At 33.6% G+C, this 27,637-nt stretch overlaps 1 protein-coding gene across 1 annotated transcript; it reads left to right on the forward strand.

Moving 5' to 3' along the window:
* Positions 1-60: 60 nt before the first annotated feature.
* On the forward strand, positions 61-27,637 carry LOC111048367 (tafazzin homolog). The gene is made up of 4 exons (XM_039420094.1): positions 61-335; positions 5,938-6,066; positions 17,495-17,640; positions 23,019-27,637. The coding sequence occupies exons 1-4, from the start codon at positions 215-217 to the stop codon at positions 23,421-23,423; spliced, it is 801 nt and encodes a 266-aa protein (XP_039276028.1). The 5' UTR covers positions 61-214; the 3' UTR covers positions 23,424-27,637.

Below are 27,637 nucleotides of genomic sequence, written 5' to 3' on the forward strand. Positions count from 1 at the left end.
CGCAGTTTGAACAATAGGCGCGCTGTGACTTAAAAGACAAGGTTGTTGGAAACAGCTGTTCGAGCGTTCTCGAGGACTCTAACGACGAACATCAAACTGCTTCGTTGCTTCCTGATTTTCTTACATGCTGTGAAATCTTGTTTAAAATTTGCAATGTCGTGTTGAAGGTGAAACGTTTTACTCCGTTTCTCCGGAGTATCATATTGTTTTCCTCATGAAGATGGAATATCAAATTGACTGGATTTTTCCAGTTCTTAGGAAACACATGTATTTATGGAATATAGCAAGTTCGTTCACTGTCGCAGCGGTGGGATTATTTAGTAAATTATTAATAGGTAAGCTCATTAAACTTTTGCTTCTATTGATTAATCATTAAGATACTTATCTTACCATGTTTCATTAATACTTCTAAATCATCTCTTCAGTACCCTCATTGTGTAAGATACAATTATTCGTTTGTGTAAATTCTAACCTATTCTGTTTTACCATGCTATAGGTTACTGTGCTATTCATTCCAATCATAACCTATATTCTGTATAACTGCGTCTTATTTGAAGTAAATTATTATAATTATACTCATTACATTTATAGTAATATAACCAGTAAGTGGTGCTGATTAGGCCTATACTCTTAATGAGTCGTAACTCTGACATTCTTCACAATTTTTACTTAAACAAGTGACTAATCAAGACTAGATTAGTAGAGTGTACCTTCATGAATGTTTTGAAAGTAAGCACCATTGTAACAACACATTTAATATGCTTATTACAAATAATATGTGTTTGACTTTTGGTAATACTTGAGAATCTTTTCAAGTATTGTGTCACGTAAAAAAAGGTTTTTTCTTATGTGAGTTTAGAATACATGTATTATCCTGGAAATGCCTTGTACATTTTTACCCTTTTTGAATTATTGTGTTCATGCACTCTTACAAAAGTGCACTCTTGAAACTAAAAGATGCTCTACAATAACGTTATTTTAGAACGCTGGAGAGCATTAAAAAGATTGTGACCAACCAATTGAAAGCCATAAACAAATTGAGTAGGGATTGAGAAATTTAATGGAGTAGTCGTGTTGATTGTGCTTCTAAAATGTCCTAGCTTTGCTTTTGTAAGGATTTTTTTTAGGAAATAAAACCTATTGTTTTTAGCAAAGATATACGTAACTTAAGTGATTATACTTCAAACAGTCAGATAAATAAATTGAACTTTTTATTTATGATTCAGGATCTTGCGGGTTTAATTTTACTAAAATACCAACTATATTAGTCATGGGACTTACTGTCCCAATCCAATCAAGTCAATAATGGCTTCAATTAAATCTATTTATTCAGCTCATGGCTTCCAAGACATCAATCAGTTGTCATTTCTATTTTCAGGATCATCATATGGGAATGATTCCTTGTCCCAAGGTATAAAAATAAACATGAATAGTAACTAAAACAAAATGGAAGACATAAACATTAACAATCATTCTAATACATACATCCAGTCCATTTAAGTAGGCTATTGGGATTGAATCTGGAGTTGTCATCAAGAAATCTTCTGTTTCTCCTCTAAAGAACGTAATTGTGCGCTCTTTCGCTATGTGGGTCAATCGTAATATGCCTCTCACCTCACTTACAGGAGGGTGATCGTATTTGGCCACATAGACCTTGGTCCACATTTATACAAAAAGTCAGCACATCGAAAGTGCTGATAATTAAATCAGCTTAAATAATAATCTATTATTATCCAACATTTATTTACATTTAAAGTTTTAAAATCTTCCTTTTTGCATAACAGCAATGGATGGATAAAATGATAGATTTCTCAGAGCTCGCTTTTCTGAAAGAAAAAGAGTAAGCCTATACCATATCACATCTACCTAGAATAAGTTTTCTCGCAAAATCATTTATATTTAGGACCAAAACTATACCTAATGATGCCAGGAGAAAAACTTCCCTTCCTGATTTCACCAAAACTATAAAAACATTTTTTTTTCAACAATATGAATTGAATAAAGATTATATTTGTATATTTAAAATGACCAAATCATTAATAGATCTTTTATTGAAGATTTATTTTTAAAACCTGAAAATGGTGTGAAACATTGAAACTAGTCGTTTTAATTTGTGTTTTTAATCTGTTATTTCATATTGAAAACTTTTCAAAAAAAGGTACTATGATGTTATTTTATAAATTAAAATAAGTAGCCCTGAATACATACATTTTAAGAAGATAAGAATTAAATAGTTTGCTTCAAGTTTTATCTCAACTTTTGTGATTGTAGACTTATATCTACAATTAGTTCTTTTCATAGCTATCCTATTATAAGGAATCTCAACTTTATTGTGAATTGTCCTATGCTTTCTAAATTTTTGTGTAATTTTTATAATATGTGATTGTCAACTTTATGGTCAATCAATTTAACTATATTTTTTGTAAACATCTTCTCATCAATTTTTATCATCTAAGGCTACTGCAATGGCCGCAGCTAATCATAATAATATTTCATTGTGAAACTCTTACCTCTGTATTGAAAATTCTTAGTCCAGTCAATATAGACATAAAGAAGGGGGTGTGCTTGCAATTTATATTGTAGTTCTGATTTTTTAATATATTATTTGGGTACATAAGAGAAGTCCAGAACCAATTTCTTCATGCAAAATTTCCTTGTGCTAGATACAGGGTGGCCCAAAACCCTCGTATTTTCAGCTCATTTTCCAGTTTTCAGCTATTTCTGCCAAATCTCGTAATCGTACAGAAATATTTGCTCTTGCCTTTTTTAGACCATGAAATTCTGAATAGAATGAGATCATTCGGAACTCTTTATCTCCAATGAGTGCTGAGTTATGATTCTTCAAAAATGAGTGAAATTTGAAGGAAAAATCAATTTTGATGAATTTCAGTTTTTGATCAACAATATTTTCCGATTGTTACCATTTGGATGTATAATTCAAAATCCCTCTGGGCGTATTTCTGTGCTCTACAATCTGAGATCAGGGAGTGCGCTCTATCTCAGATTTCCAGGTACACCTGATAACAAAGATTTTTTCAGAAAATCAATTCCAAGAAAACAAATTTATCAAGACAATAATTGTAGTAGCTGTAAATGTAACATACAATTTCGAAGTATTATTTCTAAGTTAGGTTATTAATTGTTTTATGTAGATTTGTAAATGTAAACTATTTATTGATTAGCCTATCAGTAATTTATCTGACGATTTGAAGCGCATACTTTTAAAGTTATCAACTGCTGTTTAATTTTGCAAGGTGTGCATCACAGAATCAGGTTTCATGGTGTAAGATGTGGCAGGCTATGTCATGAAATCTAAACATTGGTTCTTTGTTTTGGAACTTGGAAAAATTAAAAAGTGGATGACAACTTCTTGTTTTTCTATTCTAATTATAAATGGTTGAATGTTAGAATAATTCCATAAAATTTCCAGTTTTTAATGTTGACTTACTCCATGTACTAATTTGAAACGTTCTATACCAATGGGATACTCTTGAGATGGACTCTCGCACGCGAGATTTTTATCATAAAAAAATACTTTCAAATTGATTTTATTTCAGCTATATTAAAATAGAAACTAATTGAGTGTCGAAAATTGGTGAAGAATGCTATTAAAACTTCATGTTTTATTTTTTGGCTGTATAAGAAAATTGTTAGAAAGTAGATGAATAAATTTAATTACAATTCAAATAATGGTGGACATGGACGATTTGATTAATACAATAATCATTTCAGAATTATACTGACAGCAATTGCACATATTTTTTTAAATCATCTCATCAAATCACACTCGCACTTTTCATTACCCACACATAAGCAAAAAGCTCATGTGGGCATCATATGAAATAAAAAAATATATAATTTTAAAATCTTGACAAACAGTATATAAAATATTGTTCATTTATAAGATTACAGAAGTACCTAATCAATTTTATTAATAAAATATAACATAAGATAATGTTTGTGCAAACAATCATATGCTTTTATTCACATCTATTCAATGAATAGTAAGTTCAGGCAGGTAAAATAAAGTTCCTTAAATTCCAAAATGTTTTTAAGTATGCCTTCTATAGCCAAAAACCAATTTAGTTGTTGATATTCCAGTTTTTCAATTTATCTGTTCTACAGCTTACTCAACGAAAAAAATTATAATCGGAACGAAAATCCTTTCAGCTCTATCGATAAAAAATGTATCGGAAATACAAGTTAGGGTGAATTTGTTATTGATATGTTTTTGCAACGTCGCTGTTGAATTCCTTGAACAGAAGCTGGCTCCGCCACATGCTACATTTCTGTTATCAATTGTCATTAGATGATAAAACCGCCTATCTTTCAAACTGTTTGTAAAAACAAAGCCAGAGGTGAACTGCTACTAAGCGGAGGTCACTTCCTATTTCCCATATATACTCAGTCTTCAATGCGTCGCTATAACTTGTTTATACTGGTGACTAGCATTTCAAATTTCAAGTGCAGTTCATTAACTTTCAGCTCGTCTAATTTCAATCATTCATAGAATTCATTTGTTTTTTGAATTTGTAATCATTCTCTTATTAGTTGAAGAAACAATATTCATTCGTAATCTATGTAGTATATTTCATTAATTAAATGAATTGTGTATTTGAACTACGCAGTAGTATTTGATGATTGATAACTAGCAAAGTCTCATAATATAATTAAACATTATTTAAGAGTATTGTAGGCTTCCATTCAATGTGTTCACTTTTTCAAGTTGTCAATTTACTTTAAGTTCAGTTTTAAAGCTGCCTTGAATTGAATAATAGCTAATTCATGTAGAATTGATTTTTTTAATGGCCGTTCTAATTGATAATGTGATGATACTATTAATTGGGATGATTTATTCATTCCAGTTTCTAAATGAATATGAATATAATGCTCAGTTGATAAAAATGTGTTATAAAACAGTTTTATTCCGTTTTTATCAAGTCTTATCTCATCACTGATCTGTCTTCTTTTTTAAATCATTAAATAATTTGAACATTTGGTAAAGTTTTAAACAAATCTCATATGAATAAGAGTTTCCATGATTGGATAGATCATCTACATTCAGTTTTATTTTCATTTCACAGGGGGAAATGTATAATTGCATATATTCTCTCAAACTTAAAGTGAGAAAATTACCATTGTAATTTTTATTTTTAATAATACATTTTGCTCGTAATTACAGAGAAACGTATTTTTTGAAAACAAGTTATTCTAATTGAAATGGTTGTAACTTAATACTAGACTGCAGCTCAACAAAAATGGCCTAACCAAGTTTTAAATTATTGTCACCTATTTTTAATTTTTATGCACTAGTAGAACGAGTGATCTGCTGTGAAGCCTTTGCAATGAAAACTCTCAGTCACTAAGTGGATTATTACCCACTTTGCCACCTAGCATCCACAGTTACACAACCCGTTTATTGTAAAATCAATTGGAAATAGCTCATGCCGGTTCTATATGCTAAAGCCTTTTTATTTCTTCCCTATATTGACCTCAATATTGTGCTTCACAAAAATTATTCAAATTTATGTTCCCCATTAACCACGTCATCTGCTATGCACTATGCTCTATATTAAGACTGCACCACAAGACTAGGAGACTATTTTTATGGATTGTATTGAAGTGACCCGTTCTTATTTAGCCCATTTATTTATTTTTTAGTAATATTGTGATGCTTCTTCGCAATGCATAAAATTTTTAACGTATTGAAATAGCCTATTAATCACTATTCTAATCTTTCTTTGTTAATTCAATGCTTCATGTTTTAACCTAAATCTATTAAATATCAAGATTCAATCATATTCAGTATATAATATTGTTAGATTTCATAATTTCAAGTCTTAATCAGAATCAACCAGTATTTTGATCTTATTACAATTTTCTTATGACAAAATATTAATTCGTTATTTATATGTTTGTAATTTTATTAATTTACAGGTTGGATGAATAGTACAAAATCTTACAATACAGAAACATTCAGTAAAATTCTGGAAGCAAGGCCTAGTAATGTTCCATTAATCACAGTTTCAAATCATCACTCGTGCTTCGACGACCCAGGAATATGGAGTAAATATATTTAATCATTTAAATTTTAGATTCTAGGCTCTAGTAATGCCTTCTTGACAATGGATTCAACTTCAAAGCTAGAATTTATTTCAATCAAATAATTTTTTTATAAGACCGAATGGAAGATCAATAAGAACTCAAAATCATTCTTTTCTATTGTACAGTATCTGAAAATGAATTTGTCCTAAGAAGTATCAACGTTACACGACAAACCAAAGTTTTGATAAGGATTGTTATTCTTTTCTGTCGAAGCTATTATCAAGTGAGAGGTGTCAAAAAATGTGTAGTAAAGAAGAGATTTGAAATTACGTTGAAGAAGTCAGATTTCTTCTTCAAACAATAATAAAATTGACGACCGAGCTTTGTCATTATTGTATAAATAATGAATATTATTCTGCTCTTGATTTCAAAATCAATATTCTTGAGAGGTTGGATTCATTACTGCAACGTAATTCCATCTTCCGCCAATTAATCAATCAAATGAGGCAACCTCCTTCAGACAAGTTCTTTTTTTCATCCCGATACTTTTTATATTTGATATATGAATAACTTAATGCTTGTTTTTGTGCGCATTTCTATTGTCGGCTGAAACTCAGAGTTGTCCTCTGATTGGCTGAGAATCAGCTGTTGATGAGAATATTAACCAATCTGATAACTATTCTGAGTGTCTGTTGAAAAATGGTCGATAAATAATTCGTCATGAAGATTGTTCCTATCTTCTTTTAATGAGCAACCATATTTGAAAATATGTGCTAATAATCTGTGTTTTTAGGTATCTGGTTCTTACCCTATGCTTGATTTTGAAACATTTCTAAATCCCATGTAAAATTTCACTTTCAATATTACAAAGTTCGAAATTACTGTACATGTATGTTCTTTTTTGTATCTTTGTATTTTAAAAGCTGTACAGTTGAAAAATGATCGTTAAAAGGGAATTATTTACACTTTTATCGACTGTATATCAAGCACTCAATTCAAATCAATTCTTTGTGTTGAGTAATCTTGAGTATAAAATGCCAATGCTATTATTGAGATTCAAAAATGTATCTTTGCATCCAATCAATAGCAGGCGTATTATAAAATATTCTGTTATAAAATGACGAATAGAAATAGTTCATTAATTATTTAATATCCGGTTTATTCAGGCATGGTTAATTATTATTATTAAGGCTACCTTTTAGTGAATAAAAAAGGCTAAATTTTGTATATTTAAGGCTCAAAATGATATTTTGTTTATTCTTATAAGAAGACTATAGACTTACCCATGAACGCAAAGTATTGAATCTATTGATTCGTGAATAAAATACAGTAATGGCATGCTCATAAGTCAGAGCAATGGCCCATTTCGGATACGCTTCTGCTGAAATTAGCGTGTCGCTTTTGTCTCAAACTTGAAATTGTGATAGATTTTAAAACCAATTCAGAGCATTACCTAGTTTATATCTTTAGTTCATTCTTACAGTAGCGCTCGTAGAGTAAACATCTTAGTAGTTTAGTTTCACCGTAGTGATAGTTTTCAAAACAATCATCGTTCATCAATAAGTGGGTCACTGGAACATAACCATACAGCAGCTATCTTCATACGTCATCGTCGTCGGATAGATGAGGTCACCAACCAAACCACCGGATGGACTGATCCCGCAATTCGAGGAGGAGGAAGAAGAGGATAACTTTCCAGGGAACCAAGGACTCAAAGTACGAGAACAACCAGGTAAAATGGAAACTGTTGAACAATTATTGCTGAGTGAATTCAACACAGACATAATGAACATGAAGAGTATCTCTTCGGAATTCAAGGAATGGGCTTCGTCAGAATTTAAAAAAAACAAGGTTTCCAGAGCCGAATATGATAATTTCTTAGAATTAGTTCAAAAATTAGCATTGGTAATCGTGAAAGTAGAAACGAGAGCAGTTACTATTAGCCAAATAAGTGATACTTTAGGGCATCCGAAAATTCATGACTCATTACAGGACATAAGCAAATCTGTTCAGGAAATTAAAAATAAAGACAGGCCTATTACTTACGCAGACATGATACAACTACCGAAAAAAGCTACTTCAAGCGATCCCCAGTCCAATAATCAAGTCAGGAAAATCCTTCCGAAAGAACAGGTAGTCTTAATTAAACCCTCAAATTCCACCGGTAATGAGAAACAAGACAGTGAAAAAATAAAAGGAACACTGAAAACCAACATCGCGAGAAAGGATAACATTAAAATAAAAAAGACAGTACCCGTTAGAGGAGGAGGTTTACTCATTGTTCTGGATTCTCTAGAGGACAAAAAGAAATTATTGAAGAATAAAGCTGTGAATAATGATCAAATCAAGATAACTGAGCCCCAAAATAAAAAACCCAGGATAATTGTTTATGATGTTCCATCTGATCTCACTAACAAAGAGGTAACTGAAGAAATATATAACAAAAATTTTGTCAATTCAGGAATAGAAAAACAAAAATTTGAAGAAGGTTGCAAGCCATCATTCAAATTAGGGCCGAAAAACAAGGATTCCGTGCATTGGGTAGTAGAATGTGAACCCGAAATTAGGAAAGCAATAATTAATAAGAAAAAAATATTTATAGATATGACATCATGTAGAGTTAATGATTATCATGCAGTGCAAAGGTGCTATAAATGTCAAGTCTATGGGCACATCACAAAACATTGTAAAAAGGAAGAAGATATCTGTGGTCATTGCTCCATCACAGGGCACAACATCAAAACCTGCCCTTCAATCGATAAACCTCCAGTATGTTTTAACTGCAAAAGAGCTGATAAACCCTCAGACCACAAAGTAAACTATCTAAAGTGTCCCAGCTATGTGAAAGCATTGCAACAATCAATTGATCGAACAAATTATGGAAGTGCTTAAAAAGATTAAAAATAGAATTTCCAGCTCAAAATCATCAAATAAATTCACAGCATCAAATATAAAAATAGATATTCAAGATTTCCTATCATCTATTAAAAAAACAGAATTAATAAAACAGTCAGCGAAAAGTAGGACGTCTTTGATTTTCAGCTTTGGTCAATATACAGATTTTAATTTATCATTAGCTCGCTGGAATAAAAATTGTTTACGTATTTCAGAAGGCGTTGCACATTCAATCAAGAAGAAAACGCTGAGTCAAGATGAATACAATAGCTTACCTACTGTTTATTTACGGAACGTAAATAATAGCTCAATTCGTTTTCATCTTGTTAAAAATTCATTGACATTGATATTAGCGCAAAATAATAACAATGAGGCTCAATTAGGTATCCGTGACCTCTTACTGGTAATAGACGAATATGCATCGATAAATAAATACAACATTACGATTGGAATAGATTCTTTTGATATTGACTCCGAGTTTACATGCTTGGACATTTTAAGTTTAGTAATTAAAACTAAAAACCTGAATTATGTATTCTATTACAGAGGAATAAACAATCTAAAGTTCTTGGATATACCACATGAAAACGATGGCTCTGAAGATTGTCCAAAAGGATACCTACCGTATGATTCTATTCTTTATGCTTATTTGAACAGTATGATAGAACTCAGGAACTTTATTCAACAGTATGATGTTCTGAATGCGGATTTATATAGGGGAGTACTATCATCACTGAATAGTAATATCTCTTCTTCAGCAGCATGTATTCAAGAGATAAGGCGAAACGAGATGAACATCTACGACAATCGACTTAAGACTTTCCTGTGGCCGACATCCACTACATATCGAATGGGCTTCTGTTTAGAAAATGAAGGAAAATACGTACCCTACAATGAAACAACAAAGTCATTCTTAACTAAGGAAAAGTATATTCTAGTCAGTAGAGACACCCAAATCATGCTGAATGCTGAGCTGCTGAAGAATATTCTAAAAGTTGACATCACAAATTGTAAGATGCCAAAAATAACTTGGATGGATGGAGTTCCAGGGTGTGGTAAAACTCACTTTATCCTTCAGCAACATACACCAGGTAAAGATCTCATTTTGTGTCAGACAAGAGCTGGAATAAATGAAATTAGGCAAGAGGTGAATAGAATTCACAAAAATAAATATGAAAGAATAATTAAACAGGATTATAGAACAGTTTCATCTTTTATAATAAACGGATCAAAAAAGCAGTACAAACGTGTTTTCATAGATGAAGCAGTATTAATGCATGCAGGTTTCGTGGGATTTGTCTCATCTCTCGCTGGTGCTTCTGAGATTATTCTGCTAGGAGATTCAAACCAAATACCTTACATAGAGAGAAGTAAATTAACAGCTGAATGGTCACACATTTCATCTCTCTGTGAGAAGAGAATCCATCAAACAGTAACTAGAAGGTGTCCAATAGACGTCTGCTACATCCTTTCCAGCTACTACCAGGACATTAGTACGAAAAATGAGGTCCTGTTATCCGTCAGACCTCCAATAACAAATGGAGAACTTGGACCACTTGAACCTAACACTCTGATTCTTACATTCACTCAGCTCGAGAAGAAAACAGTGCTAGAAGAGCTGCAATCAAAACTTCACCCTTCAGTTAAAGTCCATACAATTCATGAAGCACAGGGCTTAACTCACAAGAATGTAGTTCTGATAAGGAACAATAAAAAACAACTTGGAATATATAACAGCACACAACATGTAATAGTAGCAATGAGCAGACACACACAAACCTTCAGATATATCACAACAGGGCAAGAAGATTTAGTGCTGACCCTAATTCGAAAACTAAAGGATGTTAGTGAAGAGTTTCTCTTAAGCTGGAATGAAAGAGACATGGAAGGGATTAATGAGAGTTTAAATAATGAGTAACAACAACTTATCAAATTTGCTCAGCTTCGAGGATCTTGATTATTTTGAAGAAATAAACGATGAAGTGATCAACAACAGTCAACAACTTTGTGCAGCATTGAGTTCTTGTGATTTGAGCATCTTCTGTCTCAATATAAGGAGTATCAGAAGAAATTTTGATGAGCTGATGATTCAATTGTGCGACATTAATTTTTCTTTTGATGTTATTATTCTAACCGAATGCTGGATTAGGACTGAATTTGTACTCCAGTCCATTCGAGGATATGATGTATTTTCCACCATAAACAACCCATTACAAAATGATGGTGTAGTTGTTTATGTTAAAGATAGTATAAATGTACAATGTGTTGAGCTACATATTAACCAGGCAAATGTCCTACATATTCGGTTGGATGCAGCAGACAAAAAGTGGAACATCCTTGCAATATACAGATCACCGTCCTTCAATGATATTACAGATTTCCTGAGTGACTTGGAATCGATCCTGAATGAATTAAGAGGGCAACAAGTCATATGTGCCGGAGACATGAATATTAACACCCTTCAAATTCGTCCACATCATCAATTGAATGACTACTGCGATCTTCTAAGCGAGCATGGGCTCAGACTCTGCATTAAACAAGCAACCAGAACTACAACAGAAACTGCTTCTTGCATAGATCACATTGCTACCAACTCCAGAGATAATCTTTTTCCAATCATTTATGAATCAACAATAACTGACCACTTCACCACAATTCTAGGAGTGCAACATATTTCGAGAAATAGTGCAAATGAAACTGGAACACATGAAATAAACGAGAAAATAGACATTAATAGCTTGAAGAATGAACTACTGAATGAGGAGTGGATTCATGTTTTAGAAGATAATAATCCAGATACATCTTATGACACCTTCTTATCAACTCTGAGACAACATATACAAAATAATATCAAGCAGCATCGGCGGCAGAAGAAGTACAAACCCATCAAACCATGGATCACCAGAGGTATAGTAGCAGCAATAAGAACCAGAAATCTACTCAACAAAAGAAGAAAGGAAGACCCAAACAACATTAACTTAACCAACTTCTATCGTCGGTATAGGAATACACTCACAGCTTTAATTCATGAAACAAAGGACCAATACTATAGAGAGAAATTGTATGAAGCTGGAAAGGATAATAAAAAAATGTGGAAAGTAATCAAAGATGCTACTGACTCTAAATCAAAAACAAAAATGAAATTGAATGCTATTAAAATAGATGATAGGATTTTCAATCTAAAGGAAAATCCAGAAACTGTGCTCAACCACATGAATAACTTTTTCACAAATGTAGGTGAAGAAATGGCGGAGACAATAATAGATTCCTTAAGAAAACCACTAGACCAATCATATCCCAATATAAACCTGTTACAAGAACTCTACACTCCATCTACTTTCACCCAGTAACTGAAGATGAGCTTCTTGAAGCTATTAGTAGTTTGCGAAATGACAGTGCTCCAGGACTTGATGGAATCAATAATAGAACATTGAAGTCGATAAAAAATGTAATTGTAAAACCATTAATTCACATATTTAATTTAAGTCTGTCAAAAGGAATTTTTCCAAAAGCTATGAAAGAGACATGTGTTAGACCATTACATAAAGGAGGCGACAAAACAAATGCCACCAATTACAGGCCTATTTCACTTATAAGCAATATTTCTAAGATTTTGGAAAAACTGGTAAAGAAACGTCTTGTGAATTACATGGAAAAAAACAACTTACTATCTAGGAATCAATTTGGTTTTCGTGAGGGGAGGAGTACAGAAGATGCGGTATTAGAATTGTCAAATTTTGTCACAGATAAGCTAGAAAATAACAAAAAATGTGCAGCAGTGTTCCTGGACCTAGCAAAAGCTTTTGACACTGTTAATCACAGTTTGCTGCTGAAGAAATTAGAAGCCATGGGAATTAGAGGAGTTCCTCTAGCATGGTTTAGATCATACCTCTGTGACCGGCGTCAAAAAGTCAAAGTTGAAGAACATCTCAGTTCAGAGGAAACGATGAAGTTTGGGATTCCCCAAGGAACAGTTCTTGGGCCAATTCTGTATTTGGCATATGCAAATGAGCTATGTTCAATTAAGATAAGAGGAAGAGTAATAGCTTTTGCTGATGATACGTGTATACTATTTGAAGGAAACACCTGGGAGGAAGTTTTTAATCTGGCACAGGAAGAATTGATCAAAGTCGATAAATGGTTAAGAGAAAATTTGCTTACAGTAAATGCAACAAAAACGAAATTTTTAGCCTTTTCTCTGACAGAACGGACGAGACCACCGGATTCTTCAATAATCCTGCATCACTGTGGAAGCACCAACAACCCGTGTGATTGCCCTTCAATTCAACAAGTCAATGAAATAAAATATTTAGGAACAATAGTGGACAACAAATTCAAATGGGACAAGCACATTAATCTATCAATTACCCGGATCAGGAAGCTTCTCTACAAATTCTATCAACTCCGTAAAATCCTCAACTATGAGACATTAAAAACTGTTTATTTTTCTTTAGTGCAATCAATTTTAAGATACGTCATAATTATCTGGGGAGCTACGAATTTTACACATGTTGAACCTCTCTATAAACTTCAAAAACGAATACTAAAAATAATAGGCTTCAAGGAGAATCAATTCCCCACGAACATTCTTTTCAAGGACAGTAAAGTACTGAGTGTAAGACAACTCTACATCCAGGCTATCATCACGCGAATGAGGAGAAACAACGAACACATAAGACTGGCAGATCATAACCATCAAACAAGGCAGAGAAACACGTATTCAATAGTACCAAGGATGAACACTACATGTATATTCCGATGTATAGAGTGCTTCAAATATGACTACAATTTTCATCATTCATAATAAATTATTCAAAACAGCTGTAGAGCTGTATTTAGTGTTCTTAAGGTGGGTACAGATATACGCGCCGCGAACATGAGCAATTCACTTTTAATCAGCTGTCTATATCTGTATTTTTACAGAAACGGTAAGATACAGATATAAAAAGCTTGGCATCAGCTGATTAAAAGTGAATTGTTCATGTTCGCGGCGCGTAAATCTGTATGCACCTTTAGAAACACCGAGCATCACCCTCAGCAAAGAAAAATAGAATTCAATTGTCGATTCTGAAGCTAGAAGTTTTAAAATGGTATTCAATTCCTTGCCATTATTTGTAAGTTTAATTTCAACTAATTCAACTATTATTTCAATGTTTTTCACCAAATTCTGCATTTGAAATATATGAAAAACTAATTCGTACACTTGATTAAATTTATTAAATTAAACTAAATTCAAGTCTTGGAACACTAATAAGTTTCTAGATTGATGGTGTGTGCAGTCCAGGAACAATCAGGTGTTCCGAGTACTGTGTTCTAATTTCTTCTCAAGGACAAAATGGTGTCCGAAATACAAGTATTCTAGTAAGTTAGATTTGTCAATTGAAGAAAAATGAGATAAAAGACCTAGGTATTCAGTTTGCAGTACGACGGAACTCGGAACGCCTGACCTCTGTGCTCACGCTCACACCCTCAGTTTACTCAGAAATTATCAATTTTTTCACTGGTTTTCCAGCACTTTATAGCTTTAAATGTTCTTCTCCCATATAAGTGACGCGTCATAGGAGGTTGCAATATTGCTATGCATTCCTTCTTCGGACCGCACGAATTCAAAATGTTGGACTTTCTGCTGTATAAATTTCTTCGGAATTGAGAAAATAATTTTTAATAATATGACCATCATATTGAAGTGTTATAAAGAAGTTTTCAAAAAAGGAAAGTCTCTTTCTATTGTCGGTTTTGTTGGGGGTTGTGCAAACTTGCAACCTCAAGGGCAGTCGCCTCTGACAGTTAGTGAGTCTCGTGTTCATTTCAACAATGCACTTGGCCGACAGTCAATTGTTTTATGCATAAATTACTTTGGAGAGAGTGTTGGTGAAGAAAAAATGAACTTTATACATGCAATGTTTATATAGGCACAAAATATAATATAATATACAAAATACAAAGAAGTTTCAGTCACTAGAATAAGGTTGATGTTGCAGCAGCGTGATGGAAATAAAGTGAGCATGCGCTGTTTCTTTCAACATTTGTTTAACACTATCATGCGAGAAGCGAGGCAGCTGACCTAATGTCGACCTAATGCCGACCTCTTTCTCTTGTCTGAAAGTCTGCATTTTCTACAGCAATGATATAGGAAAGTTAGCCTAGCCAGAAATCTTGTGTTGTGTCATCTCCCACTCCATGATGGTGGATGAAATAAGAATGATGAAAACTTCCTAAAATCTCCACTTAGATGGTGTTAACTCCACCGTATAATTGCAAACGAGTTAATCCAGGACTACCAAATAAAAAGTTGTAATTAAAAGTTAAAAAACTTGTATGCCCAACCTTGTATTATGTATTCTACTCATTGCATCATGTTTTATATTGATATGCCTGTAAACAGCTTGGTGCAGGGAAACGGTAAATTTGAAAATACACTAATTTTTATCAATAAATTAAAAACTATTAAGTTATTAATGAAAAACATGCAATCTAATCAGTACATAATTTATGTTTTTACAGTCAAAATGTCCAAAAGTGCCTCTTTACTCTGTTAGATGACGTTGCAAGCTTGTGCTCTCATTCGGTGTTCACAGCCTGGAATGAAAACTCTAAAAGTACAGAAAGTGTAGAAAATCTTGAGATATCTAATAATCTATTTATATTCATCAATGATAAAAAACATAATCATAGGATTACAAAAAATCAATTATTTATCATAGTAATCTATTGAACAAAAATCCAATTTATTGTGTCATCCACCTTGAAGTGGATTTATTGTGTACCACTGTTACTTCTAACTGCTCTTCCGTTGTCAATATCTACAGTACCTAGTCGAAAGTTGAATATCTATAGTAGTAGGTAGTATACAACCCTATTGTTATAGAATATAGCTGACTATGCATTGTCTTATTTATGTCTCAATTAATTATTTTGTCAGTTCTACTCAAATCACTTGACGAGAGCACTCGGCTCCCGAAATTCTTTAATTCGGTATTTTCTGTAGTTGTAGTGTCAATAAAGTTTCAATTTTTAAAAACTCAGTCGTGTCGTCAAATCACTTAACTGGCACCCGAACTTACGTCACGGAAAGTTTTATCGTTGTATCCATCCACTTTCATTAAACACGGATACAAGACTTTTTATCTTGTGTGACATTAATTGATTGAACAGTGGTATTCATCATTTGTAATTAATTATTGATGACATGTTTTGTAAAAGTAATTATATAATCAAACATGTTCAAAAATCTTTAAGGAAGGAATCGAAACAATCAATGACTCATGTGTACTAGCAATCAGTTCAGACATCTCAACTTACTCCTCGAATGATACCACTAATTGAGCAAATATAGAGAAATCAATCATTTCAATTACCACATTAAAAACCTTTGAAAAAAAGGGGGCGATCCACCAGCTCCCAGACGGGAACACTGTAAAATTGTTGTTGCGTAGCATTTGATGGTAGAGCAAAAGCAGTTGGGTTTTTTTTAATATTATCAACTAGATGTTTTTTGGAATTTGAAAGGAAGACATTTTTATTAGTTTTATGAGTCAGATTTATTTTATTGTAATGGAGAAATTTCTGTGAGATTTAAACATATTTTGGTTTTATAAAATTAGTTATGCTACTTCTATTTTAATACAAAACAATTAAGGAAGGTTATGGATTTTTGAGAATTTAATCAATTTGAAAAATTAAAATAAACTTGTTGCCAATGATTTTACAAAACGTTAGACAGAATTGTGTTGGACTATTTGATTATTGTGTTTTTTATTTAAACAAGTTATATGAAAGTTTTAAAAACATGATTCAAGGCATAATTAATTTGGAATTTCTAAAAATTAAAACAATATGGAAAAATAAATTGGAATTGGAACGATACCGTTATACAGTTGATGTCCATCCTAAGTTGCCATGGTCTGAATGGAAAACTAGGGGATGTCCAGCCACGGGTCAGCTTGGTCTGTCTCTGGAGGTAGGCGATGGAAAAGTGTGTGAAATTATTCAGAAGGAAAGTGGAAAGCTTTTTCCACTAGCTGGCTGGAGGGGAGACTAGAATGCTAGCCCCACTTCTACCTCTCCTCAGCGTCTTTACTCTGTCAGCCAAAACTGTCTGATCAGCTTTCAGTTTTTAAAGTTGAAAAAAAAATTATTTCTCTTCTTAAAGAAGAAACTGATGTTTGGGGGTTTGTCAAACCTTCTGGTTCATGCCACTTGTGTAACGAAAAAACTTTGAGTTTCACCTCTTCATCCGTGAACCAGCCCATATATTTTTCTCCAATGAGAAACTCATAGTGAAAGTGACTCGACTTAATCTACACCCCACTCAACTACAAAATTATTCTCCAACGAGAAAACAAAGTCAAGTGTTATCAGAGTAAACTCAAATTTTCGAAAATTTCTTCAACAAGAACAACCAGTGTTAATAAGTGCAAATCAACTCAAACTACAAAAACGAAATCAACTTCAAGTACTTCTGAATGGAAAACCACCATCAAGCTGTTATCACTATCTCGCTGAAACCGTATCCAGCCTTGCAGTTAGTTCAACCCCACGCTGGCCACCGCAGGAGACGAGAGGACTCTACAGAGGGACCGAGATCTCGTCACCTACAGAAGGATTCCTGCTGTCCTTATATCATCTGAAGGAGAAGACGACACCGACGCCGACGCCGCTGACGACAACCGGAACATCACCCACCAACCTCAATTGACTGTGAGTAATTTCGTTATATCTCTTCCTCAACCAAACCCTACAATGCCTAATATCTCGAAACAAATTCCTCATGACATTCTTAAATTCATACCCCATTATGATGGTACTTGCTATAAGCTACCACATTTTATTAGTAATTGTAATGAATTATTAGTGTCCTATTGCAGTGAAAACATTGTCGAAAAATCATAAAATCACTGGCTCCTTTTCAGGGCAGCCGTAAGCCGTCTTTCAGGACCCGCAGAATCAGTTGTTTTTAATAACAATTGTACAACTGTAACAGAGCTGATAGCGGCTCTAAAAGCAAACTTCGCTGACAACAGGTCCGTTCCAGACCTAATTGCGGAAATTACTTTCATGAAATCCTATTCCAATGAACACCCGATCGAATTCATTAATCGCCTTGATGAAAAACGCACAACTGTTTTGACTAAATATAAACTAGATGGTATCCAAGGTGAACTTTTGACTAATCTAATGCAGCAGTTGAACGCAACTCTCACTCGTACATTGATTCACGGAGTACACCCAACTTTGGGCACTCATTTGCAAATCCTCTAAATTCACGATCTTGACGATGCTAGACATAAGATTATTAATGACTGTAGCATTGTTCTAAGGAGCTTGAACTTCAAATCAACTATCAGTACTATCTATAAAATTGATTCAAGAGCTTTTAATCAAACGACAATGCTGGACATCGAGATTTTTTGTGTTTATATAAGGTAGGACCTTATTATATAACACCGGGACATCCACATTCCCAGGGTTTATTAGAACGAGCAAACTCGACACTCTTGAACTCCTTAATGCTATACAAATGGAAAATAAAGACAACAAACCCGAAGATAATATGAAACTTGCAATTATCGCATTCAATAACACAAATTCAACTTTGAAACTAACTCCTATGGAAATGACTTTTGGTGTATCGAAAAATCCATATGTTGATGAAATAACGGAAGCCCTTATTGCTGAAGAAAGAACAAACGCCTATCTAGAAAAACTGAAAACTATTCACAAACTAGTAAAAGATGAAGTAGGACAAGAAAAACAAAATAGAACTGATCGCTTAAATCAAACTAGAGAAAAAGATTTTGAAATGCCTAACGAACCCTTCATAAAGACTACGTTTAATAAAAAGGACAAACCCAAATTTTTCAAAGTGAACTACAATAAGGAAACTCAATTAGCCACGAATCCAAGAGCGATTCAGAAACGACCCTTCAAACTTCACCCGAATCGAGTGAAGCGAGCTCGAAACAAAAAGAAATCAACTAATTTATGTGTTTGAGGTAACAATGTTTGTTCTTCTGATGCTGTGGCGTTGCTAACACCAGCAAACCCGCATAGATATAGATTCACTCATCTAAGTAAAACAACAGGCATCACTCCTATCAAAATTCAGGACTCATTCGTAATAAATGAAACCTTCACATACATGCATAATATTAATGTAAATATGTTGCGTATCGAATTAAATACTATCAAAAGACCAATATTCACTTTGCGTGAACACAATATCGATCAAGGCCGTCATAACAATGCATTTAAAATACACAGAAACAAAACTAGATCACATCAATATCAGCAAAATAGAAATAAGCGTGGACTTTTCAATGGACTTGGCTCAGCTATTTCATGGGTAACCGGTAACATGGATGCGAACGACAAAGAAAAATACGACAAAATATTATTTCAAGTTCAGTCAAACGAATACCGCTTACAGCATAATATTGAGAATCAATTTTCAGTGAACAAAAGGCTCATTGACGATTCTAATGCTGATGTGAAAAAGATTCATGCGAATAATTTGAAAATTATTAATTATTTCAAAACTCTCAAATGAAACTACGACTGTACTGCTGAACCAGCAATTTTCCCTTTTATTTAGCTCATTCAGTTTGTTCTTTAATAAAATAAGTGATTTAGATACTAGTTTGGAATTTTGTAGATTGAATATTCTACATTCTAGTATATTATCCCATAAGGAAATAAATATTATTTCTGAATCTAATGTAAACTTGATTTCTGAAGAACCAGAAGTGTTATGGCAATTAGCAAAGGTACACTGCTCAATATATAAAGAATATATATCCCACTTTATAGAATTTCCTTTAAAATCACCTACTTATGGACCTTCTTATTATCCTATCCTCTTTATCGTAATACTGAAGTTACCACCATTCATGAATATCCTTCCCTTATCCTGAGATATGACGAAATTTTATCTGGTAAATGTGAATTTTTGTGTGACAACTACTACTGCAGAAATGTGACAGTGATAAAAATAAGTGTATAAGTGAAGTGTTAGGAGATAAGAAATTAGAACACTGTAAACAATTAGCTTCTTTTGTAAAATTCATTCCAATTATCAAAATTGACAAAGCTATTTTATCAGACAATCAGAACACTACATTATATCCAAAATCAACTCAATTATTGTATCTTAATAAGTCAGAACAGTTATTCGAACATCCTAACATACATGAGTATTGGGAAAGTGATATATCAATCCCATCTGAAGTACCATTTCGTAAATTGAAAACAAACTTTCCATTTAATATTATTCATGAAGCGAATATTAAGATTGAACCACTACTAAGGTAGCAATAGAAGAACTTAGCATTGCAAAATACGATACTTAATATATTTGGATTTTTATTATATGTTTTATTGTTATTCTTAGTATATTTATTGTATTTAAATTATATAACTTTATTAAATATGTAACTTCTTTACAAAATAATTGTAGAAATGTTAATGTAGCAGCAACTTCTCAAGCCCCAACGTTTGTTCTTGGGCCTTGCCTCCAAATCCAAAATTCTGATCGCTGAGGACAGCTTCAGTCTAGGGGTGGAGGAGTTAAATATCTATTAATAGTAGTAGTATACAACCCTATTGTTATAGAATATAGCTGGCTATGCATTGTCTTCTTTATGTCTCAATTAATTATTTTCAGTCAGTTCTACTCAATCACTTGACGAGAGCACTCGGCTCCCGAAATTCTTTAATTCGGTATTTTCTGTAGTTGTAGTGTCAATAAAGTTTCAATTTTTAAAAACTCAGTCGTGTCGTCCAATCACTTAACTGAAGACTTCTGTTAGGTACTGTAGATATTGACAACGGTAGAGCAACTAGAAGTAACATTGGTAGAAGTCTTCAGGGTGATAGCATTAGTTTAGATTTTCGTTTAATAAATTATTATATATCCATTAGCATTTAAATAAATGTAACCTCTCATTTATTTCCATCTAAATGTTTTCGTTCAGATTATGGGTTGTTGCATTTTGTGTGTGTGTGTGTGTGTGTGTGTGTGTGTGTGTGTGTGTGTGTGTGTGTGTGTGTGTAATAGATTGTCTTTAAGATATCCCCTTAGGGACACGTACATGATATATCAAACAGGTAATTTTGTCTAAATATTCACTGTGTGACAGGTATCACCTGTATAAAATACTCTGACAGCTATTGCAATATTGCAATTTCACACCAATCTAATGATTCATCATCAATTGCATAAACCCATGGAATGATTGGGTATGAAAAATCAGGATTAGCCTGATTAAATGTATCAAATAATAGTTTTCAATTCAAAGTTTTTTGGCAATCAAATTACAATGATGATCCAGTACATAATCAAATAAATACATAACGATAAATTCAATTCCTTGATACCTGAGATAAATTCATACAGTAAAATAATAATAAATATGATGACAAGAATATCGTTTCATAGATATCCTTGGTGAAATGTTCTGCTATTTTCAACTGATAAAATGAGTAACTTTTATATTTAGGCAATTATATATAATATAATGAATGAGATAATTGTCTTAAACATGTATGGGATAGGAAATACACGAATCACGTCTGAACTACTGATTAACTTGAAATTTTGCATTAAGATTCTGAGTTCACCGAGAATGGACATAGGCTTATTTTTTGCTATTAGTCAATCAATTCTTATCTAATAATAAAAACAAATTTATTCAATTTGTGATATAAAGTTTACGTAACTATAGAAGCCCAACCAAGCAGACAGACCTATTTCATGTGACTCCATAGCTTAGTTGGTAGCGAGCGCGGTTCATGAATATAAGGTTGCGAGTTCGAGACCTATCACGTTTTTTTTTGGAAATTTTCAACTCTTGTACTCGTAAAGATTATCCACGTAATTTTGAACAAAGTAATACTTTTTTATGTTTCCTGGACGTAGGATTGCATTTTACAGGGTGAGTCATATTGAACTTTCCGGTTTTGGAAGGGCGTTGCACGAAGAAGGGAAGGAGCAGAAGGGTGGGGATGGTGTTATTAGACGCGCCATGACATGCAGTTTTAGTGTGAGCTATGGCTTGGTCGGGACAACATCGTGCGTTCGTAGTTGAAGAGTTTATTAAAAATTGCTATTGGTCGACGTGATCCCATTCCCACCGGACCAACAATCAGAAATTGCAAGAGCAAGAATTACCAGTCAGAGACACACGAACAAATTTATGCCGTGACATTCAGCAGATCCCTCGCAGTGCTGTTTTGATCTTCAGTGATGAGGCACATTTTCACCTCTCCGGAACTGTTAACAAACAGAATTTTCGTTACTGGGCTGAGAATAACCCACGAAACCTACACGAACGACCACTCCATAGCCCTCGAGTGCCAGTGTGGATCACGTCGACCAATAGCAAAATTTAAACGGAACGCACGCTGTGTTGTGATCATGGAGCCGTCATTTTTAATTAACTCTTCAACTACGAACGCACGATGTTGTCCCGTCCAAGCCATTGCTCACACTAAAACTGCATGTCATGGCACGTCTAATAACACCATCCCCACCCTTCTGCTACTTCCCTTCTTCGTGCAACGCCCATTTAAAACCGGGAAGTTCAATATGACTCACCCTTTACAACACCGAATTTTCCCCGGTTCAAAACGCGGGTTACCTGCTAGTAATAAATTTGATAACAATTTTTTTTTATAATTTATTCATAATTTTTACAAAGTAGCACTGATTGGGAGAGAAAAACTAAGGATATTCCTTGTACTATTTCTCTCCCAAATTTAGATAACATTTTAAAAGTCCGAAATAGAGTTATGGTTTCACTTTTCTAAAATTTAGTCCATTCTTACTAAAAAACAACGAAAACTAAGAATTTTAAATTTTGACGGTTGAAAACAGAATAAAAAAAACAAAACATAATAATTAAAAATATGATCGATACATTTGATAAAATGCTCTGTTCTTTTCAACTTTGAAATTGATTGACTATTATTCAGGCCATTTTTTAACACTCACAGCTACTTTGTCTGTTATACTCTTTCTTCGCCGCTCCACTATGTTTCACCCTATGGGATAATGAAATATGCTATGGTATTGATTGATGTTGCAGGACGCTGTAAACTTTTGTATAGAACAGTTGAGCAGGGGCAACTGGGTTCATGTGTTCCCCGAGGGCAAGGTGAACATAACAAAAGAGTACATCCGCATGAAGTGGGGCGTGGGCCGGATGATATACGAGTCGCCGGTGACGCCGATCCTGGTGCCGATCTGGCATCTGGGCATGGACGACGTGCTACCCAACGAGCCGCCATACATCCCCAAGGCCGGCAACAAGCTCACCTTCAACTTCGGCGAGCCGATCGACTTTGCCGACCTGGTGGCCGACCTCCGCCGGCTCAAGGTCAGCGACGAGGAGGCGCGCAAGGCCATCACCGACAAAATCGAGCAGGAGCTGCTGCGTCTCAAGGAGAAGACTGAACAACTGCATCGATCGCACCACTCGTCCTGACAACGACGCCGGCACTCCGTCTGAACCACCCCGTCGAGAATCTGTCTCTTAAAACGCGTGTCAACATCCAATGTCATAATCAAAATGTCCAAGAATCACAGTCTTTCCGACATGGCAATGTTTGAAAAGACTATGTCAAAAAGACATAATTATGCCAATGAAATATAATGCTAACGTCAAAAACACAGTCATATTTGACAGCCCATTTAAAAGCACTGATAAAACTGACAATGTCAAAAAGACATGTTCCAATGAAATCCAGTGCTAAAGTCGAACACTCACTCAGTCATGTTTGACTGCCCACTTGAAAGCAATGATAAACTACGCTTGTACTAGCACAGCAGCACAAACACGAATTATGTTTGGCATTGTGTTTCACCAAGCATCCATTCATGATGTGTAAGCACATGTTAAATGTGTTCATTAGTGAATGTCTTTTCGCGTTTAGAAAAATGCTATAACTTGGGTGCAATCTGTATGTTCTTCAACAGATGGAAGACTTGAAGCTCTTTAATAATGTAATCTATTTATTTGTAATTCAAATAACGAAAGCCATGAATAAATTGTACTGTCCAAATAGTAGCATGAATGGGTGTGATCTTTTTATTATTTTTGCTAATGTGAAGTTGTTCACACTCCCTGGGAGTCTTCTTTACGTAGTTCTCTGTGTTCAGTAATTCTACTGTGTTAATTTTCGCCGGAGCTGCTAAAGCGGATAGTGCATCCAAAGAATAATACCGTGTTGTTTGTTGTAACATAACAAAAAACACCTTATGGCATAAAAATTAATTGTAAATACTTTCTTATGCAGCATAAAATCTTATTAATAAGGATAAGGTTTCATCTCTGTAAAGGTGGGTTTTCGTTTGTGCGTGATGATTCGAATAATACGTTTGGCGATTACGAGAATGTACACACTTTCACTGGCTGCGAACTTGTGAACACTCATTTGAGCCAAAAGAATGTATTTATGTAGTCGTCTAATCATTACGCATAAACGAGAACCCACCTCAAGAATTTCACAAAGATTGAAACAGAATATTCTTGTAGATTTTGACTTAGCCAATCACAAATGTATGTGGAGTGAAATTGGTGTTCGTATGCCTCAATAAATAACGTCACCAAGCCTGTGTTTCGTTTTGCGGCTATTGAAAGTGTGAGTCTACTTGCTAGAAAAAAGTCGAATGGCTGCAGATTGGAAAATGTATAACGAATGTGTGCCACATACCATATTACTTTTTTCTAAACAGGAAAATATATCACCTTGTCTGCTCACATAAGCGTTCCACACTCCTAGGACAACACTCTAGCTAGGTGAATAGTTTTACCTATCATACAATTGGCAGTACTGCCCAATACTATAATTATTATAGAATTGCAACATTGAGTATTTAGTATACAATGTGCTGAGTATTTTTATAGGGCTACTTGAATGTTTAATTATTAAAATTATTACAAGGGTACTTGTTACTTTCTATAATTAAATGTGCAGAGTGCTGCCGTTAACGTAACAGTCGCTAATAAGATGTTATGTATCACCGTAATGACTAATGAGTTATTGTTCTCAGAATGTAACTTATTCCGGGAATTGATACCCAGTAATTTAAGTAGCAAATTTTAGGCGAACCACTCAAAACAAAGGGTTCAAAACATAGTAGAACGGCGAAGGAAAGTAGCTGAGATTGTTGAAAGTAATGTATATTCAAATGTGTCAGAACAAAGTGGAGCGATAGATAGCGGATGCATTCAGATACATGATTTTTTTAACCCATCTACCTATTCTGATGCTCTCTATCTTTGCCGCTCCACTATGCTTTGACCCTAGCGATCAATGTATTCCAATAATGTGCAATCTAGAACATTAATTTTATTAATTCGTTGTTCATACCAAAATTACTAAAGTAGCTAATATTACTACACTGATAAAATGGTAACCTGAAAAAAGTTCCATACAATATATCCAGATTGGCCACTACTTTAACAAAAAAATACCATTAATCAACAGCTATTACATTCTGGCACGATGTTGTTATAATCTGAAAATGAACAAGAAATCTATATGGACCGAAAAAGCGAGTCTCTAGACTCTAGACCAACCTAGAAAAAACATACTTCTAGACATTTTTGCCAGAAACGGAAGGAATGAACAATCGATTTTAAACATTTTCGTTTTACATCCTCAGTAGGACACTAAATACATGTCAATATTGTCCTTCACTTTGCTCGCAAGTAAACCCGCACTCAAATGGGCTATTATCTTACTATTGAAATCTTATCCTTAAATCCGTCGAGACAAAAATGGATTTTTCGCAATTATTTCGTGAAGTATATTCTAAAAATAACAGATTGTAGCTTTCGGTCCGTTTCATTGAGTAAGTAGCAAGAAGATTAATTTATTTCGAAGTATGTGCCATCAACAAAACTAGTTAGTATATCTCCAAAATTCGCTCTGAATCCGTTCTCTGACAGTTTTGAAAAATTTCAATCGTTTAGTTAGTTAATATTTCACGAAAAATTAGTTTAAAATATAGAGTCGTTTTATTTCCGATTCAGTGGATAACATTCCAATAGTCAGCAATAAAGGAAGCCAGCAAAACTTGTCACGCGTCACCATCATCCCTCCAAGTTATCATTTATTTATTTTATTTGTTGAGTTGAAATTTATCATTTAAAGCAATATTTATAGAATAATATTATATCAGGTAGAGTCGTAACTTTGATTGAGTCTGATAGTTTCTTAATTCAGACAATTGTTATGACTTCCTCAGATAACTTGAGTGTTTTGTTTCAAGGATAATTTTGTAACGTGAGTTTGAAAACTGAGAATGAAGATTTTTGATGATGAATGTGATTTGTTGGTTGTGTCTTGTATGTTAGATTAATTCGAGTACGATCACATTACATTATTTGATCCTAAACATGATATTATTCGCCTATGAATTATAAGCAAACTCACACAAAACGTATTTGTGTGTCAATATGTGTCTGAGCAAGTTCTCATTTTCGTGTTGAAAATTTGTGTTTTTAAACATAAGTAGACGACTTTTACACTTTATTTCCTGGAATCTAATATTATACTTTACGTTTTCTGTCCAAGACTTTAATTTAATATAAATGTCAAATTATTGCTAATAAATTGTAGAAATATTTTTGCTAAGTTGTATTATATCTCATTTATTTTAAGTATGGTTGAGCTAGGGTTACATTATGAATGTTTAGACTAACTCTAAAGTTCTGGTTGTGTTTCAATAAATACTTATTTTTCTCAAAGCATCTGAATTGGTTATATTTTTCTTTATTGTCCAATTGGGAGGTATAATTAGTTTTAATGAAAGCTGACACTTCGTTGGTTCCATTTAAATGAAACTTGAACTACCAAGTATGTGCGTGCTATGTGATTGTGATGCTGTTATGGTAATTTTCCTGCCAGAAAAGTTGGAACAAAGTTTTTCAAGTAACATGTTTTACATTATTTATAGTCCAAGCTTATAATTATAACATAGTAAAAAGAATATAAATCATTAGATTGTTTCAGCAGAAGGTATTCCTTATCAATTGTTGTTAAGCTTTCTCATTACTATAAGTTGGTAAATTCATTTTCTCCAATTTCATTATCAACTGAAAACACAGTTAATATTATAGAAACTGTAACTCAACCACAGAGATCGAATGTGAAATTCAACTTCCCTATACAAGTATACTGTGGACTACTAACTATTTTTAATTATCCGGATGATTGTTGATCATATTAGTGTAATAAGATGTCATGCTTTAATCATCTAGCACCATAGTATGAGTAGAAGCACAGATTGAATAATATTTATAAATTCCATGTGAAATTGTTAATAGTTGTTACGTCCATATTATTATAGAATAAGAATAGAAAAAATCTCTCCATCATTGCTCTATGATTAAAGTACATTCGTATGGCTTTTTGTTAGGGAGTCCCTCAAAGGAAATTTCACCACGCCTGAATATACAAATATATAATTTGAGCCGTTAATGGTCGTTAATACTGTCATAGTTCTTTTATATAGCTAATCAATGAATATCACTGTTATTCACAACACTGAAATGCTCTACAACATCAACATTTGTTAAATCACGTGGTGGGGTGGGGGGTGTTATTGTCACTTGTGCAAATCACATCCGCTGAATGTTGAGGATGATGACAATATAAATAGTTCATAACTTACTTAAAAACCAATATAATA

This window comes from Nilaparvata lugens, chromosome 2 (assembly GCF_014356525.2).
Source record: "Nilaparvata lugens isolate BPH chromosome 2, ASM1435652v1, whole genome shotgun sequence".
Lineage (NCBI taxonomy): Eukaryota > Metazoa > Arthropoda > Insecta > Hemiptera > Delphacidae > Nilaparvata > Nilaparvata lugens.